The 16,810-nt window shown below is 42.6% G+C and overlaps 1 protein-coding gene and 1 long non-coding RNA gene across 9 annotated transcripts in view; one reads left to right on the forward strand and one right to left on the reverse strand.

Moving 5' to 3' along the window:
- Window positions 1-16,810, forward strand: part of ABCC2 (ATP binding cassette subfamily C member 2) — a 73,033-nt gene that overhangs the window by 51,409 nt on the left and 4,814 nt on the right. For 5 of the 8 annotated variants that reach the window (XM_045438541.1, XM_045438544.1, XM_045438545.1 and 2 more), the window contains 9 exons: window positions 3,141-3,296; window positions 4,757-4,956; window positions 6,823-6,949; window positions 7,727-7,828; window positions 8,244-8,387; window positions 9,192-9,350; window positions 10,294-10,460; window positions 12,267-12,461; window positions 13,112-13,528. In XM_045438541.1, coding sequence (XP_045294497.1) covers window positions 3,141-3,296; window positions 4,757-4,956; window positions 6,823-6,949; window positions 7,727-7,828; window positions 8,244-8,387; window positions 9,192-9,350; window positions 10,294-10,460; window positions 12,267-12,461; window positions 13,112-13,241 — 1,380 coding nt within the window. In that variant the 3' untranslated portion in view covers window positions 13,242-13,528. Of the gene's footprint in view, window positions 1-3,140; window positions 3,297-4,756; window positions 4,957-6,822; window positions 6,950-7,726; window positions 7,829-8,243; window positions 8,388-9,191; window positions 9,351-10,293; window positions 10,461-12,266; window positions 12,468-13,111; window positions 13,529-16,810 lie in introns of those variants that run through there. The other 3 variants (XM_045438543.1, XM_045438540.1, XM_045438542.1) reach the window with 3 other exon arrangements.
- LOC123576944 lies at window positions 9,165-10,286 on the reverse strand. Its single transcript, XR_006701646.1, has 2 exons — window positions 10,051-10,286; window positions 9,165-9,393 (listed from the first exon to the last, which is right to left on the reverse strand). It is a non-coding gene; the product is annotated as an uncharacterized LOC123576944 (long non-coding RNA).

Below are 16,810 nucleotides of genomic sequence, written 5' to 3' on the forward strand. Positions count from 1 at the left end.
GAGCACCTTGTGTGAGGTCCCAAGGATCCTGGGGATATAGAGATGAAAAGCTCTGGCCCTTTAAGAGCTCACCATCTAGTGAGGGAGACAGTCAAGGAAATAAAGGAGTATGACAGGACACAATAAAACCAATAACAACGTGTATATAGTGCTGTTCTGGGAGTACAAAACAGTGACAGAGCAAAGAGGTACTAGCTCATCCTAGTGACAAAGCGGGAAATGTCAGAAAATGTGAGACTTAAGTCATAAAAGGAACTTAGCCAGGGAGATATGGTGGGGGGAGGTGGGTTGGCAGTAGAAGAAAAATGAGAAGGATTATCCTGCAGAGGGAAAAACACATGCACTGGCTATGATGGTCAATAAAAGAGAAAACAGAATAACCCTTTGCTTGGTCTCTGCTCCATTCCTATTCTATCTTTGATACTTTAAGATAAGTAAACGAAGTCTGGATTATGGAAAAGAGCCACCTAAAATTTTAATAAAGTTCTAAAACATTATTTCCATGTACTGCAGATCCGGGAATGCTTAGCATTCATTTATTCAACGGTATTTATCGAGCAGCTGGTATGAGCCAAGGACTGTATGAGGCGCTGGAATGCTTAATAAATGATAAGATCATAGATGGCTGTCTTCCAAGAGCCAAACCCAACCCATGATTCTTCATGCATTTGAGATGGAGATTTTAGGAACAGAGGCAGAAATCAAGTAATTCTAATAGTCGGCTGTCATCAGCACGCTTTTAGTCTTCTTGTTTGTAGAAAAGGGAGCACATTTTTCACAGTCTGAGTAGCTTTAGACCCTTATCTTTTTGGCCTCAGAACAGACACAAAGGCCAGCCCACAGCTAAGTTCTGGGACATCGTGGCTGCTTTAAAACTGGACAAGTTGACTGGTCTCCATTTATCACTTTCCTCTGGGACAAATATGGTGAGCATGATGTCATTGGAGACAACTTCAGTCGGTTTTCTGCTCTTTAATAAAACCTAAAAAAAACATACTATTTTATGTTAGGTTGTTAGGTTAGTTATGTTAGTTAGTTATGTTAGTTTTTTAGTTATTTTATTCATTTTATTTTATTTTTAATGTTTATTTTTGAGAGAGAGAGACAGAGTGCGAGCAGAGGAGGTGCAGAGAGGGAGGGAGACACAGAATCCAAAGAAGGCTCCAGGCTCTGAGCTGTCAGTGCAGAGCCTGATGTGGGGTTGAACCCATGAGCCATGAGATCATGACCCGAGCTGAAGTTGGACGCTTAACTGACTGAGCCACCCAGGTGCCCCTATTTTATTTTATTTCATTTTAAAATAGGCTCCATGCCAAATGTGGGGCTTGAACTCACAACCCTGAGATCAAGAGTCCCATGCTCTACTGACTGAACCAGCCAGATGCCCCAAAGAGCATGCAATTTTATTTTATTTTAAAAAATTTTTAACACTTATTTTTGAGAGACAGAGACAGAGCATGAGCAGGGGAAGGGCAGAGAGACAGGGAGACACAGAATCTGAAGCAGACTCCAGGCTCCAAGCTGTCAGCACAGAGCATGATGCAGGGCTCAAACTCGTGAACTGCGAGATCATGACCTGAGCTGAAGTCAGATGCTTAACCGACTGAGCCATCTAGACACCCTGGGCATGCAATTTTAAATGGGGAGATTTCTCACAGGAATTTTGCAAAGATTGCACACTCTTTTCTGATGTTGTAATATATATTTATTACATGGAATATATGGGTGTGTGTGTGTGTATATATATATATATATGGAATATATAAAACATGGAATGCTTGTTATGTGCCAGGTTAATTATATTTATATTATATATATGTATAAGTATATATATATAAATGTATAATTATATATGTATTATATATAACCATATATACATATAAATAAATATAAAATTATATGTATATAATTAATCTTCTGAAAAAGAATGCAGAGACCTTACTGTGAGTTAGTTAGGCAATTGTCATATTTTGCTAACTGCTTTCGCATGAAAAAGGAAACTGTCATTAACTATATGGTGAGTTTTGTGGGGAAAGGGAGCTCATACCTATAAAGGAGAGTTTGATTTAGAGTCCTCTGGAATAGATGGCTGAGCCCTTAAGAGGTGAAGGGAGAGGATGGAAGAAAGAAAGTGGGAGAATCTATGCCAGTAAAGGACAAAAAGTAATCTGTATAGAACTGATAGCTGGTAAGGATTTCTTTTTTTCTGCCAATCCTGGACATATAGTTATTTGCATTCTGATAGAACTCTGAGAAGGTAAATTAGACTCAGTCATTCAGGACTCTTGGGAAACTGTTAACCCTTACCCAGTTTGGGAAACTCCAGAGATAATTTGAACTCACCTTGATACCCACATATTACTAATGCTAAAATCCATATAATCTAAGAAATGTAAGTAAGGGAAGCCCAAAGTATAAGTCAGACTTCCTGTGTATACTGACCCATTATCCATCCGTCCATCCATCCATTTGTTCATTTATTCAACATGACATGAAGGCAATATGGCAGTAAGACCGATTTGTCACCTCTGGGTTACTTGGTTAGAACACTGGCCAGGCGAGTGTCACATTTGACCTCCACCTCCCTCTCCCATGAAGCTCTCTGCTCAGCAGAGAAAACAGCTTGCCAGGTAGATGATGGTTCTTCAGTCAAGGGTCGGTGACAAGGCTTGTTGACTGGAGGCTTCAAACAGAAGGAATGCTTGTTATGTGCCAGGTTCTATTCTAGGTACTGAATGGAATTAGGACCTGTGTAAAGTTAAATTAAATTGAATTGGCTCAGTTAGAGGAGGATTTACCTGTAAGTCTCTATTAGCTTACAATGATTATGAATGGTTTCATAAATTTGACAAGTGAGAATTTCACTGAGAAGAGTGAAAACCTTTACCAAGTCTGTTGAAAAAAGTGAAGGGTGACTGCCATATCTGTTTGGAAGGATTTAGAAAGATGAAGAAATTACAGAAGTGATATTGGTTATTGGGATGAGCAGAAAAGTGTATTGCAAATGAATACCATGAAATGATTAAATGAAGGACTCACTGGGAACCCAGAATCCAACAATTCCCCTGCTGGAGTCAGGAAGATGGAAGATGTCCTAGTAACCTATTTGCACAGCATTCTTCTAATTTATGTGTTCCTAGGATATCTCCACAGTGGATGACACCCTCCCCTTGTCCCTGCGAAGCTGGATACTGTGCTTCCTGGGAATCATCGGCACCCTTGTCATGATCTGCATGGCCACTCCCATCTTTATCACCGTCATCATTCCCCTTGGCATCATTTATACATTTGTGCAGGTAGGTTCAAAAAGACCTAGGTGTCCTTTCCTCTCTACTTACAAAAGCCCAGTCTCCCTCCTGAGAATCTTCTCTTTTGTTTATTGCTAGTCATTCAGTCCTCTCTAGCATCTTTGTCACTTAGTCCTATATTGACATACTGAGGAGTCCAGAGGCCACTGTCTGGAGATAGAGTGTCAGCACCAACTGATGTGTGGTTCACAGCAGATCTCACTTTAGCTGCTGCCCTCCCCCAACCCTCAACTAAAGATTTACACGGGGCAGATTTATGTTTGGACCTAAGACTACTTTGAGGTTGGCTCTGGACAGTCTGTAAGTTCTGTAAGATCCCCCGTAATGGATAGGTGATGGGTTGCTTCTAGAAGAGTTGTTCTATGGCTGCTTCCTTGATTGGCTTAGGCTTATCTTCTGGGAGATGTCTCTTGGCAGAAGCTAGATCTCTATTCACTTCAGGGCAATTCTACTTTCACCTGGGTGTCTATGGATGACTTAGACTCAATGCCAATATATTCTTGAGGGAACAGATAGCTTGAAAGCCAAGTGAAGCAAGTGGAGGGGACTCCACGCCCATATTAAAAAGTGATGAGGGGAGGCAAGCTGTGGAGAGAATTCGTTGGGATGAAATGTTTATGTTGGGAAAACAATTCTGAAAAACTTGCAGTTAAGTGCAGCCTTGTGGCTCTTGGTAAGGTGACAACCCCTGGTATTTGTGTTAAGTTCCTCAGGTACATTGCTATCTCAATAACAACCTCTCAGCCATTAATGATAAGCCAACAGTAAGAAGAAGGATATTTGAGGAAACTTCTAGGTAAAACGTTTTGGGTCCAGACTCTCAAATGACCAGCTCTTTCCTGGTCTCAACAAATCCTCACAGACTCCAGTAGCACCGCAGAACTGCATTCCACTAAATCTCATCCTTCAGCCTTGTGTCTCAAGGTCTGTCTGCACATATAGTTCTAGTTCTTAGACGCTCAACGTTCCACATATTTCCAGAACTACCTTCATACACCATTGAAGCACAGTTTGGTCACTTGCCTGACTATTCAATTTTTATCTAATCCTCAGGCTACCTTTCTCTGGCCATTTTCTGCCCATCTCCACTTTCCACACCCCTAGAGTCCCAGCTGTAATTTACAAAATCCCTTTGGAGATAGTTTTTCCAGCTACTACAAAAACTGTTGCTTGGACAATATATGCAGATTCTTTGGGAGAATATGGGTCAGGCTGACTAAATTCCTCAAGTGGTATAGTCTCCTCACTTTCATCCTCCTCTGTTCCCCACCAATGTCTTCCCAGGCCTCTCTCCTCATTCTCCTAGCCAGAGGTGAGCCTAGAGTCTTCTGTCCTGTTCAGATATGGGCTGTGGCCATCAAGGTGAAGAATGCTGGGTCACTGCCACAGAGGAAGAGATATTGCATATGCAATGTGATTGTGACTGACTGTTTACTTTTGGGGTCCAGATGTTTTATGTGGCTACTTCCCGTCAGCTGAAACGTCTGGACTCTGTCACCAGGTCCCCAATCTACTCTCACTTCAGTGAGACTGTGTCAGGTTTGTCTGTCATCCGTGCCTTTGAGCATCAGCAGCGATTTCTAAAACATAATGAGGTGGGGATTGACACCAACCAGAAATGTGTCTTCTCTTGGATTGTCTCCAACAGGTGAGGCTGCCCCTGGGTATTTACCCAAATATATGCTTTAGGGTTATGTGTGTTTGACCTTAGCTATGGGAGGGCAGGTGTAGCCAGTGATGTGAATTTCACTGTGCCCAAACATACTTGTTGTGTAAGTAGAAGAAAGTATGAAGTTTGGAGTCAGAGACTGGATGCTTGTGCCTACTCTATTTACCAAGTTGGGTAAAATGCCTTGACCTAAGGAAAATCTCATTTTTGGTTTGTTTTACAGCAGCTAGAACACAACCTATATCATAGGGCTATGGTGGAAGTCCAATGACATCGATAAGCGTTCGGTATCCCAGCTACTTAAGCAGTGCTGGGTGAACTGGGAATGTGTAGTTGGCTTCCCTGAGAGCGGATGTGAGATTCTCCACGGGCAGTGTGTGCTTGTAGGGTGGCAAAAGAAGCCGAGATTGGAGGGAGGAGACTATGGAATGTTTAGGTAAAACCAGTGATGACAGACCTGGAAAGCTCCTATCCAAGGAGGTGAATCCTGAGTAGGGTGAGCGTCCTTCATTTCTGCAGCATCACTAGACCCTGGCAAGAAGGGATATGTCCTTGGAGGTCTTTTTCAGGAAGTGACCGTTCCTGAGTGGCTTCCACATTATCTTGAAGTGTTAAGGGCAGGCTAATGATGTTCAGTATTACCTGGAACATGGAGCGGTCAGGACTCTGATTGTAAAGAGACTTTATTTCTTAGATACTTTCCAAGAAGAACATTGGCATGTGAGTCAATCCTATTTAGACGCCGTTGTAAAATATGTATCATATTTATTTGTACATGTGCTAGAATTATTGGTGCAAACTTACATTCATTTTCTTTGGGAAAGTCAAATTTTATGAATGATGTCTACACATTATTCAGTTCTCCATAAAGTTCCAGCATCTCACCCTGTGATCCACTTGCACCTCCACCTCCAGCTTCTTTCCCTTTTTAAAATCATGAAATCAGGGTACGTTGAACCTTCGTGTGCTGATGACTTTCTTCACTTACAGATGGATTCTCTATGGCATTGCCTAATCCCTTTTCTCTATTGCCCTGCCTAATCAAAAGAGATCACTTAGAACATTTATTAAAACTATAAATTCCTGGGGTGCCTGGGTGGCTCAGTCAGTTGAGCGTCTGACTCTTGATTTTGGTTCAGGTCATGATTTCATGGATCATGTGTCAGGGTCTGCTTTAACAGAGCAGAGCCTGCTTGGGATTCTGTCCCTCTCTCTGTCCCTCCCCAACTCACACACACACACACACACACACACACACACACACACACTCTGTCTCTCTCAAAATAAACATTAAAAAAAAAAAGATTTTTTCTTTCTTTCTCTAAAGAAACAAACAAAAAGAAAAAATACAGATTCCTGGAGTGCCTGGTGGGCTTTGTCAGTAGAGCATGACTCTTGATCTTGGTGTCATGAGTTTGAGCCCCACATTGGGGGTAGAGTTTACTTAAAAATATGGATTCCTGAAGTCCACCCTAGGCTCTCTGAACCAGAATCTCCTGGGGGTTAAAGTCCAGGATTTTTTTTTTTTTTTTGGCATGAATTTTGTGTACTTTTAACTATTACCTCAGATGGTTCTTATGATTCGTCAAGTATGGGAGACACTGAATCATAGAATTCCCTTAGGTTAGCAAGCTCCTCTAGTACCTTTAAGATGCAATTTATTTTCTAAAATCTAATTTAAAGGATTTTAGGAACACATGGTATAGTCAAATTGAGGCATCTCATGAGAACACAGCCCTACCAACTCAATCCCTCTGAGAGTGTTCCATGAACACGTAGGTTCCTGGTTAGGGTAAGGAGGTGAAGATCAGTGACACCTTTCTCTCTGGTTCTGTTGCCCTACAGGTGGCTTGCAGTCCGTCTGGAGCTGATTGGGAACCTGATTGTCTTCTTTGCATCTATGATGATGGTTATTTATAGAGATACACTAAGTGGAGACACTGCGGGCTTTGTTCTGTCCAATGCACTTAATGTGAGTCTTAAGGTTGGGAGTTTGGTTAAATTAATGCACTTATTCTTAAATCGAGTCTAGAGTCTACCATGGAGTTTGTGCTCTTGATTCCTTTCTAGATCTAGAAGGGAGTAGGGAAGACTAAGGTTCAAACCCTGGCTCTATCTCTTACTAATTGTGTAGTCTATGGACATGCTCCTTACCCTTTCTAAGCAGGTACCAGTGTCATCTGGAAAAACGGACAAAAACTTTGTTGCCTTTGGCCGTTAAGAAAGCAGTTTGATATGAAGCAACCTAATAGTCCCCATCTCTTTGCCTCTTTGCTTGATTCTAGTCAAAAGAGAATAAACGAGTTTCTTTTCCAAAATGTAGTAGTAACCAGAAAGTCTTTTGACTGTCTTCTTCTATGTTTGTTTTTCTTAAATCACAGAATAGTTAATTCTAATCAAGAAAATTCTAATCAAGAGTCCAATAAAATGATATGCATTCCCAGCATGACTAGGGGATACATGTTAGACATTATTTCCTGGTGCCCAAGACTATGCCTGTCACACTAATAAATATTCACTAAATGTTCATTTGATGAGTCACTTGGCCATCTTTTGTAACTAATATGCAGGAGGTTTACATAGCTACCAGCTGGTTCTGTATGGTGCTGTGTTCATTAGGAGTTAATATAGGCCCAATGTGATCATGGCGGAGCACCCAAAAGGACTCTGTTGTTCACCAGAGTTACTGGACTGACCTTATGGTTTGACAAATTGAGTTGGTTTCTGAGCCTGAGATGATTTTCTGTAGATCACACAAACCCTGAACTGGTTAGTGAGGATGACGTCAGAAGTAGAGACCAACATTGTGGCTGTTGAACGAATAAATGAGTACATCAAAGTGGAAAACGAGGTAAGGAGAAATTAGAAGAACCCATGGACAAGCCAAAAAAAAAAAAAAGTTTCCTTCAAAAGAGTATCTTTACCCTGTCTAGAGATTTCATATGGAATCATAAAGTTTCTCCTACAACTCACTGTGCTCTAATTCAACCCAATTTCTTAAAACTTAGATAGGAAATGGTTTGGGGGGAAGTCAGGTCTTGGAATGCACTAAGTTAAAAGGTGTCTTCATTCCGTAGCTCCACAGAGAAACCTTGAGGGATGGGGGTTCTTTAATTGGAAACTTCTGGGAGTTGCAGTCTCATCATTGCAGATGCCCACAGGTGGCTGGGATACTGCTATCCTTCTGCTCTGTGATAGGAGTCCTATGGGTACCATTCAGTGAATTGCCACCATGTAAAGCACTTCCCTTCCTGTCTCTTTGCCAGGCACCCTGGGTGACTGATAAGAGACCTCCCCCAGGTTGGCCCAGCAAAGGGGAGATCCAGTTTAACAACTACCAACTACGGTACCGGCCTGAGCTGGATCTCATACTGAAAGGGATCACCTGTGACATTAAGAGTATGGAGAAGGTAGGTGGAGCTTGAAGAAAGGCCTGAGTGTGAGTCCTTGTGATCAGAACGCAGTTAGAGGGGGAGAGCAGCCAAACTCTGCTTTCATCATTGGGGTGGAGGGATAGGGTCAGGACACTTTTGCCCAAGGGAGGTATAAGGACACACCCTCTCCTCCCCCCAGAGGGCAAGATGTCAACAAGGGATCAAACAGACTTACTGGGGCTGTAAGAGTTTTCTGCTGAGCCCTTCCCTGCCTCCCTGCCAGCATCATCTTCTGTTGCTGATGTAGCTCCTTTCCTGTAAGGGCATGATAGAAAGCACCCAGCCTGGGGAAGGAACTGGTGAGAACAGCAATGTGGAGGTGGTCTCTGCAGAGATAATGACTTAGTTCCCTGGTCTGCAAAGTCCTGCGCCTTCTCTATGAGGACTTGGGGTCTGATGTCAAAATGTAAAAGAAAAAAAAAAAGTCTAGGTAAGGATGCTGAGGTTCTCAACTGATGCTAGGCCTGACCCTTCCGTTTTCCTCACTTCTAAACAAAGATTTATTTTTAAACCCTATAATGTCTTATCATAATTACAACAGCTGTTGATGTGTACATTTCCAATGGTCATTACAGTTCTGAGCAACCAACAGTTGAGAAGGTAGAATGAGAAGGCATCTTTTTTCTGACATCTGGGCCCTTTTTCCCCCACCAAAAATCAGTATCAGTTGAACACCTTAGAGATGAAGTAGCCAGTCAGTGCCCAGAATGTCCCAGGCTAAACATTTTTCCCCCAAAGAAGTACACGGCAAAGTAATGTACAAAGGAACTGTATTTACAGGTTGGTGTGGTCGGCAGGACAGGAGCTGGGAAGTCATCCTTGACAAATGCCCTCTTCAGAATCCTAGAGGCTGCAGGTGGCCAGATCATCATTGATGGGGTAGATATTGCTTCCATTGGGCTCCATGACCTCCGAGAGAAACTGACCATCATCCCCCAGGTGAGGTCTAGAACTTTGCACGTGCAGCAGGGGACAGATTTTTCTGCAGGAAACATATGCATCTTCTTGATGTATATTCAGTTAGCAGTCTCATTTCTGCATTCTACCCAGGATACCGTAGGACACATGGTTTCCAGAACTGACAAAAATAACTTTTGCATTTTGTGGCAATATACTTATGTCACTGCCAAAATCTAACCACTAGGTGGCAGCAACACAACAGCAGTCAAATAGAGCGGATGATTATTTAGCATTTCTGTAGCCCATCCTAGGTTCGCAAGACCTTTGCAACCAACATTAGCAGTTTTGCCGCTGAAGCTTGAAACCATTAAGCTTTATACTCCCCATTTGATATGGTTAAAAGATAGGGGAGGGAATTTACTGCAGGTTTTTGCCAGCAAGTGGAACGCTTAGTGCATCAGCAAAAAAAGGCTTCTCTTTGGCTTCGTCTCTGGACCCTGCCAAATAAGGCCTCTCTTGGAGGTTTAGGCGAGGGTTGGGGGGGGGGGGGGCGGGGTGGTAGGGGTGGTGATATATGGGTCCTTATTAGAACCATTCTTCCTCTGCTCTTCTAGCCAAGTCTCTGGGGGGTGGTTTTGGTTTGTCTGGTGTTAGCTCAGTTTGAATCTTTTCTGCAGCTTAATAAATTCTTCTGTACTGTCCCTTCCCCTGACCACCCCTGACCCTTCCACCTCCTTACCATGAGTTTTCATGGAAATCCACAAATGAATCTTAAAATGAAAAAACCAAGAACTCCTTTTAATCCTCTGACAGCCCCTTTAGTCTTCAGTGAGGAAACTTTGCAAAAGCTTGACCACTAACCAGCTTTGCACCTCAGGCCAGTCCTCGCTACTTTCTCCTGGCCACCAAACAAAACAAAAAAACCCTGCTAGACCCTTTTTTGTCATTACCTTCAATAGCCCCCTCATCCCTTGACTTGCAGGATCCCATCCTGTTCTCTGGAAGCCTGAGGATGAATCTAGATCCTTTTAACAACCACTCAGATGAGGAGATTTGGAAGGCCCTGGAGCTGGCTCACCTCAAATCCTTTGTGGCTGGCCTGCAACTTGGATTGTCCCACAAAGTGACAGAGGCTGGTGACAACCTTAGGTAATGTTTCATAACCCACAGGCACTGGGAGGAAGTGAAGGGGATCCACTCCTTTGTTCCTTGGGCTAGGTAGTCCGTGGTATCATAGGATTGCTCCAGTCCCAGTGGTAGGTAGGGCATGGAACGTTAGCAGATGAAGCTCAGAACTGAAGGGAGGTCCAGCAGCTCTGGTTTCTCTTGGAAACTTGTTACAAATGCACACTCTGACTCAACCCTACTTACTAATCAGAATCTACATTTTAGCAAGATTCCAAGGGATTTGTGTGTACATTACAGCTTAAGAAGCACTGCCTAAGAGTATTGATTCCTAACTAGGCTACACACTAGAATCACCTGGGAACATTTTTTTAAAATTCCAATGCCCAGGCTACACCCCAGACCAGTTGAGTCAGGGCCTAGGTGACTTCGGTGTGTAGCCCCAGAGAATACTTGTAAGCTTTGGTATAGAATGGCACCAAGTTTGTTAACCATCAGCAACAGATCTAGGAACTGGCAGGACTTAAGTAGATTTTTAGGCCTATGGAAAAGATTATTCAGTCCACAAATATGCATTGATCGTGTACAAAGTAATGTCATATAGTGGATACGCAGACATGTGGGCCGTGTGGGTCCCTCTGGCAAGATGTGACACGGGCCTTGACACGTCTGGTTTGTGAGAACAAAAATCCTCCCATCCTTCTCTATCCTTGCTGGGAGACATCTATCCGGCATTATCAGGGCCTTGATTTCAGACTAGGGTTGACGGCTGAAACTTAACATTTCTCTGGTGCGTGATGGGAGATCAATCATTTGGAAGGAGAGATAGCAGCTGAACACCAGACTGGGGCCTCGGTAACAGCCTATTACTGTGAAGCCAGGAGTTTGGTACAACTGAAGTACGGTTTTACAGTGTCTCTGTTCTTACATTACAGAGAAAAACTGGAAGTTCATCTTGGGTGACTTCTCATCTCCTGCAGAAATTTTCTTACAGAGAATTACAGAACTCTAGTCTAGCCGCCCTCTGTTTAATACGTTCCCTAATGGCCACAGCAGGAAAGAGCAATTAGCGAATTCCTGAATATTTCCTCCACATCATTTCCCAAAGCTTCTTTTTGTAAGTAAGAGGTCCAGCCTTCATTACTGGCTTTTAGCAAATTAAAGCGATTTGCATTTTACTAGCATATTCGAATTCCACATACATTGCATCTCACACCAAGACATCACGTTCATTAGAGAGCTATGTCTCTAATCAAGGCAGAAGGCCTTGAACAAATAATTAGCCTTGAGACTAGAATTACACATTAAAATAATGAATGGGTTTGCTAAGGCCACTAAGAAACGCCATTGGGGCATTCTGATGCAGTGTCACCCAATATTCACAGTGCGAGGTCAAATATTGCTGCACTGAACTTGGTGGCATCCTGAGTTATTTTGGAATTACTGTTGAGGTGCTGGGCTATTACTGTAGTGATGCAAAGAACTATTCCTGGGCTAGGGTTTTCCAAACTCATCAAACATGGAGATTGCCTGGGGTGCTTATTAAAAATACATGTTTCTAGGCTCCTCCCCATTCTGCTTGAGAAGAGTGGGACCCAGAAATATGAACTTTAAAATTAAGTACCTGTGGCAGGTCTTCTAATGGAGAAAGTTAGGAAAACATGGTGTTTGCCTCTTCTGTTAGGTATTCATCCTGGAGGAATCTAGGAGTAGGGGTTCTGAAAGCCTGATCCGGAACATGAAAAGTGCACATGTATGTGCATGCACACCCATCCCACGTTTTGCCTTGGTCCCGAGGAGCTAATGCTTGGTTTGTTCCATTGGCTACAGCATAGGGCAGAAGCAGCTGCTGTGCCTGGCCAGGGCTCTGCTTCGGAAATCCAAGATTCTGATCATGGATGAGGCCACTGCTGCGGTGGATATAGAGACCGATCACCTTATCCAGACGACCATCCAAAAGGAGTTCTCCCACTGCACGACTATCACCATTGCTCATAGGCTCCACACCATCATGGACAGTGACAAGTGAGTGTGAGTGACAGAGCTGGACAGACACAACTGAGCCTTGAAAAAACTAAGCACATTAGCCGTAAGATATCTTCCAGCCAAAGATTCCGAGAGTTCAAGTAATGGGTCCAAAATTCTACATCGCACTAATAAAAGCCAACAGGGTGTTAAGGGAACAGTCCTGAGGGTATAATAGGCAATAGTAAATTAACTGAGTGTGGGAGGTGGAGGCCCAAGCCACGAGAGGCAGATATTAACCACAGATTTTCTCAATTCAACTGGGTCTCAGCAGCTGCCTCCATACAATAACTAGAAGTTTTCTGCTTCTTCCAACTCTGACATCTTACATTTAAAATGGGGGTAATGTCCATAATCTTGGGACCTGTTTGGAGAATAGTCTCCCTCCAACAACGTATATCTTAAAAAAACAAACAAAAACAAAAAAACAAAAACTTATGTAAATGGACTTATACTGTATATGTTCTTCCACTTGATTCTTTGGCATTATCTCTGGAATCCACCCAGACTAACACAGACAGCTATAGTTCACTCATTCTCACTGCTTTATCACCTTTGATGAATGAATATACCACAACTTAGTACTAGTTGTTCTTATAAATGCCAAGATTTGAGATGCTGCTAAGACCTTTCTTTCTCCTTTGTTTCAGGATAATCGTCCTAGACAACGGGAAGATTGTAGAGTATGGCACCCCTAACGAACTGCTGAAAAATTCTGGCCCCTTTTGTTTGATGGCCAAAGAAGCTGGCATTGAAAATGTGAACAGCACATCACTCTGACAGTAGGTGCCATGGGCTGGAGAAGGAAGGATTATTCCTTATTTCTTATGAAAGCTATCACATAGAAGTATGTGAAATGTACCTTTTAAAGAAGGGTATTACCAGCTCCAGCAGAACCCCCGTTTTGTGAACCCACTTTGATTATACCTCCTTCCTACTTCCTTTCCCAAATAACTACTATCCTGAATTTTGTGATAATTATATCCTCCTGCCTTTCATTTTAGTTTTACTACTTGGTATGTATCCTTAAACAAGGTGTACTTTTTATGTAAATGGCCTCACTCATACTTGACGTATTCTTCTATTGCTTTTGTTCAGTTTTATTTTTGAGATTCATGCACGTAGATGCACATAGTGAGGCTGGTTCTTTCTCACCGTTCTGTAGTGTGGCAGTGTATAAATGACACAGTGTATCCATTTTTTTTTTTTTTTCAACATTTATTTATTTTTGGGACAGAGAGAGACAGAGCATGAACGGGGGAGGGGCAGAGAGAGAGGGAGACACAGAATCGGAAACAGGCTCCAGGCTCCGAGCCATCAGCCCAGAGCCCGACGCGGGGCTCGAACTCACGGACCGCGAGATCGTGACCTGGCTGAAGTCGGACGCTTAACCGACTGCGCCACCCAGGCGCCCCCAGTGTATCCATTTTTAAAAATTTTTAAAAATGTTTTTATTTAAAAAAAATTATTTTAATGTTTCATTAATTTTGAGAGAGGAACAGTACGAGCAGGGGAGGGGCAGAGAGAGAGACATACAGAGCCCGATGTGGGCCTTGAGCCCACAAACAGTGAGATCATGACCTGAGCCAAAGTTGGACGCCTGACTGAGCCACCCACGTGCCCCAACAGTGTATCCATTTTAATGTTGGTCAGTAGGTTTTTTCTATGGTTCCCGCCCCCTCCCGTTATGAACAATACTGCTAGGAACATTCTGGTATATTACTCCTGAGATACATGTGTAAGAGTTTCTTTAGGATATAATGTAGGTATGGGGAGTATGCACGTTTACATGCATACACTAGGTGATGCCAATTGAAAACCCTTTTTTGTCAAACTGATGAGTATGAATTATTAATCTCTCTCTGGTTACTAGTAAGGTTTCAGTATGAGGTTTCTGCTGGCTCTTATTCATGATGCTTCATTTCCTTGTAAGCTGGTCATTTTATCTGTGGATATTCTTGGAGGGCTGAGTGGAATCTGAGCTCTCCTAAACAAAACTGGGAAAGCTTCTGCCTGTCACTTGGGGGCATTACCCAGAACCAGTTTGAATTAAATTCTCCACTAGGGGCTTCAAACCCTACAGTCGGTGTGACTTCTGACTGCAATTCTGCACAAGGACCAACGTGTGGTTTACCAATTCTGCAGGGAGAGTCCTCCCCTTGACCTAGTGTCAGGTTAGAGACCGACACGTTGCCTTGTTGACTCCTTCTGCGTGATGGGGTTTATTCCTCATTTACTTGTACACTGTTGGGTCCAGGTTTATCAGAGGGCCTCCTGTCCTGGGCTTTGGCATCTTGTATTACCAACAAAGGTCCAAGTCCTCTGGTTTCAGAAGTCACCCCAAGCTCTGACCCTTCCTTATCTTCCGGATTTTTTTGTGTCACATTATCTTGGGGTCAGTACATTCTTGACTTCCATTTAGTGATGAAATTATATAAAATATCTTCATTTGTTCATTTTAGCTGTTGAGTGAGATGCTCAGAGCCTGGAAGTGGCTGCAGGAAGAGAATAGTAGCTACAAGGCGTGATGCGGAAGGGATTTTTCCTATTTGCTCTGTTCCCATCAGCAGCACCCCTAGCAATGGTGTCTGCAGCGGCAGGCCATACGGGCGGCAGCACCGACTGCACTTTGTCTAGTACTCCCGGAACCGGTGTCCTCATGCTCCTGGGAGACACGAGCAGCTCACCCTCCCAGAAGTCTGGGTTTCAGCTCTGTGGGGCACCTCCTCTGTTTTGTTCGAAATCTGTCCCGGCGATGGGGATGGCAGTTGTGGCAGGCACAGCTATTCTCCAGAGGTAGCAGTGGAGGGGTCCCAGCACCAGGGTCCAGTGAGGTTGAGCATCATTCCTGGCTTCAAAGACTCCAATCTGGCTTTCTTCGTCTCTGAGAGTCAGTGAGCTACCTGCTGACACGTGAAAACTCCCTTTCTGCTTAGGTTTACCAGAGTTAGGGGCTGTGGTTTGCAACTAAAAATACTCTCCAGCTAATTTATGGTCACTGTGTTTATCACTTTGTCAGATAATTTTCTGTTTGGGTCTCCCTAGTTGTGAGCCTCTTGAAAACAGTAACTATTTTTTTGTGTATCTCCAGGAGCTAGAATAGAGCAAGTGAACACACATTTTTTTCCAATGTTCGAAATTATATAAACACAATGGGAAAGATGTATGCTAACAATGCAGGAGCAGGGAAAGAAAAGTAACTCCACATGATACATTGGCACAAACAGACTAAGTGTACCAACCAAACCTCAATTTTTTGCAGGCTAGTTTTGTACAAATGCCTTTTGAAATACTCCCTGAAGAAATTTGTTCCATTTAGGTCATAGGACAAGAACACATTCAGTCACAAATGCACACTGATCATGACTTTGCTAGTTTTTAAGTAAACACTATTGTATAAACATTGACAATAAGCAGAGAACTTATTTAGCTATAAGTGTGGAGTTTTCCACATAGACTCTAAACTTTTTTAAAAGGCTTTATGTTGGGGCACCTGGGTGGCTCAGTCAGTTGGGCATCCAACTTCAGCTCTGGTCATAATCTTGCAGTTTGTGAGTTCAAGCCCTGCATCAGGCTCTGTGCTGACAGCTCAGAGCCTGGAGCCTGCTTCAGATTGTCTCTCCCTCTCTCTCAAAAACAAACAAAAAACATGGAAAAAAAAAAAAAAGGAAGCATTTATCATGCAAATGGATATGAAAAGAAAGCTGAATTAGCAATACTTACATCGGACAAAATAGATTTTAAGATAACCATAAAGGGAACAATCGAAGAGGATATAACAATTATAAATATTTATGCATCCAAAATGGACATGGGAGCAAATACATAAAGCAGTAAATAATAAAGTAATTGATAGTAGTACAATAATAATAGTAGGGGACTTCAACATCCCACTTAAATCAATGGACAGATCACTCCAACAAAAAAATCAACAAGGAAACCGGACCAGATGGATTTAACAAGATATATTCAGAGCATTCCATCTTAAAACAGAACACACATTCTTCTCAAAGTGCACATGGAACATTCTCCAGAATAGGTCACATATTAGGCCACAAAACAAGTCTCAACAAATTCAGAAAGTTCAAAGTCATACCAGGCATCTTTTCTGACCACAACACTATGAAACTGGAAATCAACCACAAGAAAAAATCTGGAAGAAGCACAGATACATGGAAGTTAAATAACATGATACTAAACAATGAATGGGTCAAGCAAGAAATCCAAGAGGAAATTAAAAAAACACATGGAGACAAATGAAAATAAAACCATGGTCCAAGATCTTTGGGATGCAGCAAAAACTGTTCGAAAAAGGAGGTTTCTAGCAATACAAGCCTACTTTAAGAAGA

This window comes from Leopardus geoffroyi, chromosome D2, assembly GCF_018350155.1.
Source record: "Leopardus geoffroyi isolate Oge1 chromosome D2, O.geoffroyi_Oge1_pat1.0, whole genome shotgun sequence".
Lineage (NCBI taxonomy): Eukaryota > Metazoa > Chordata > Mammalia > Carnivora > Felidae > Leopardus > Leopardus geoffroyi.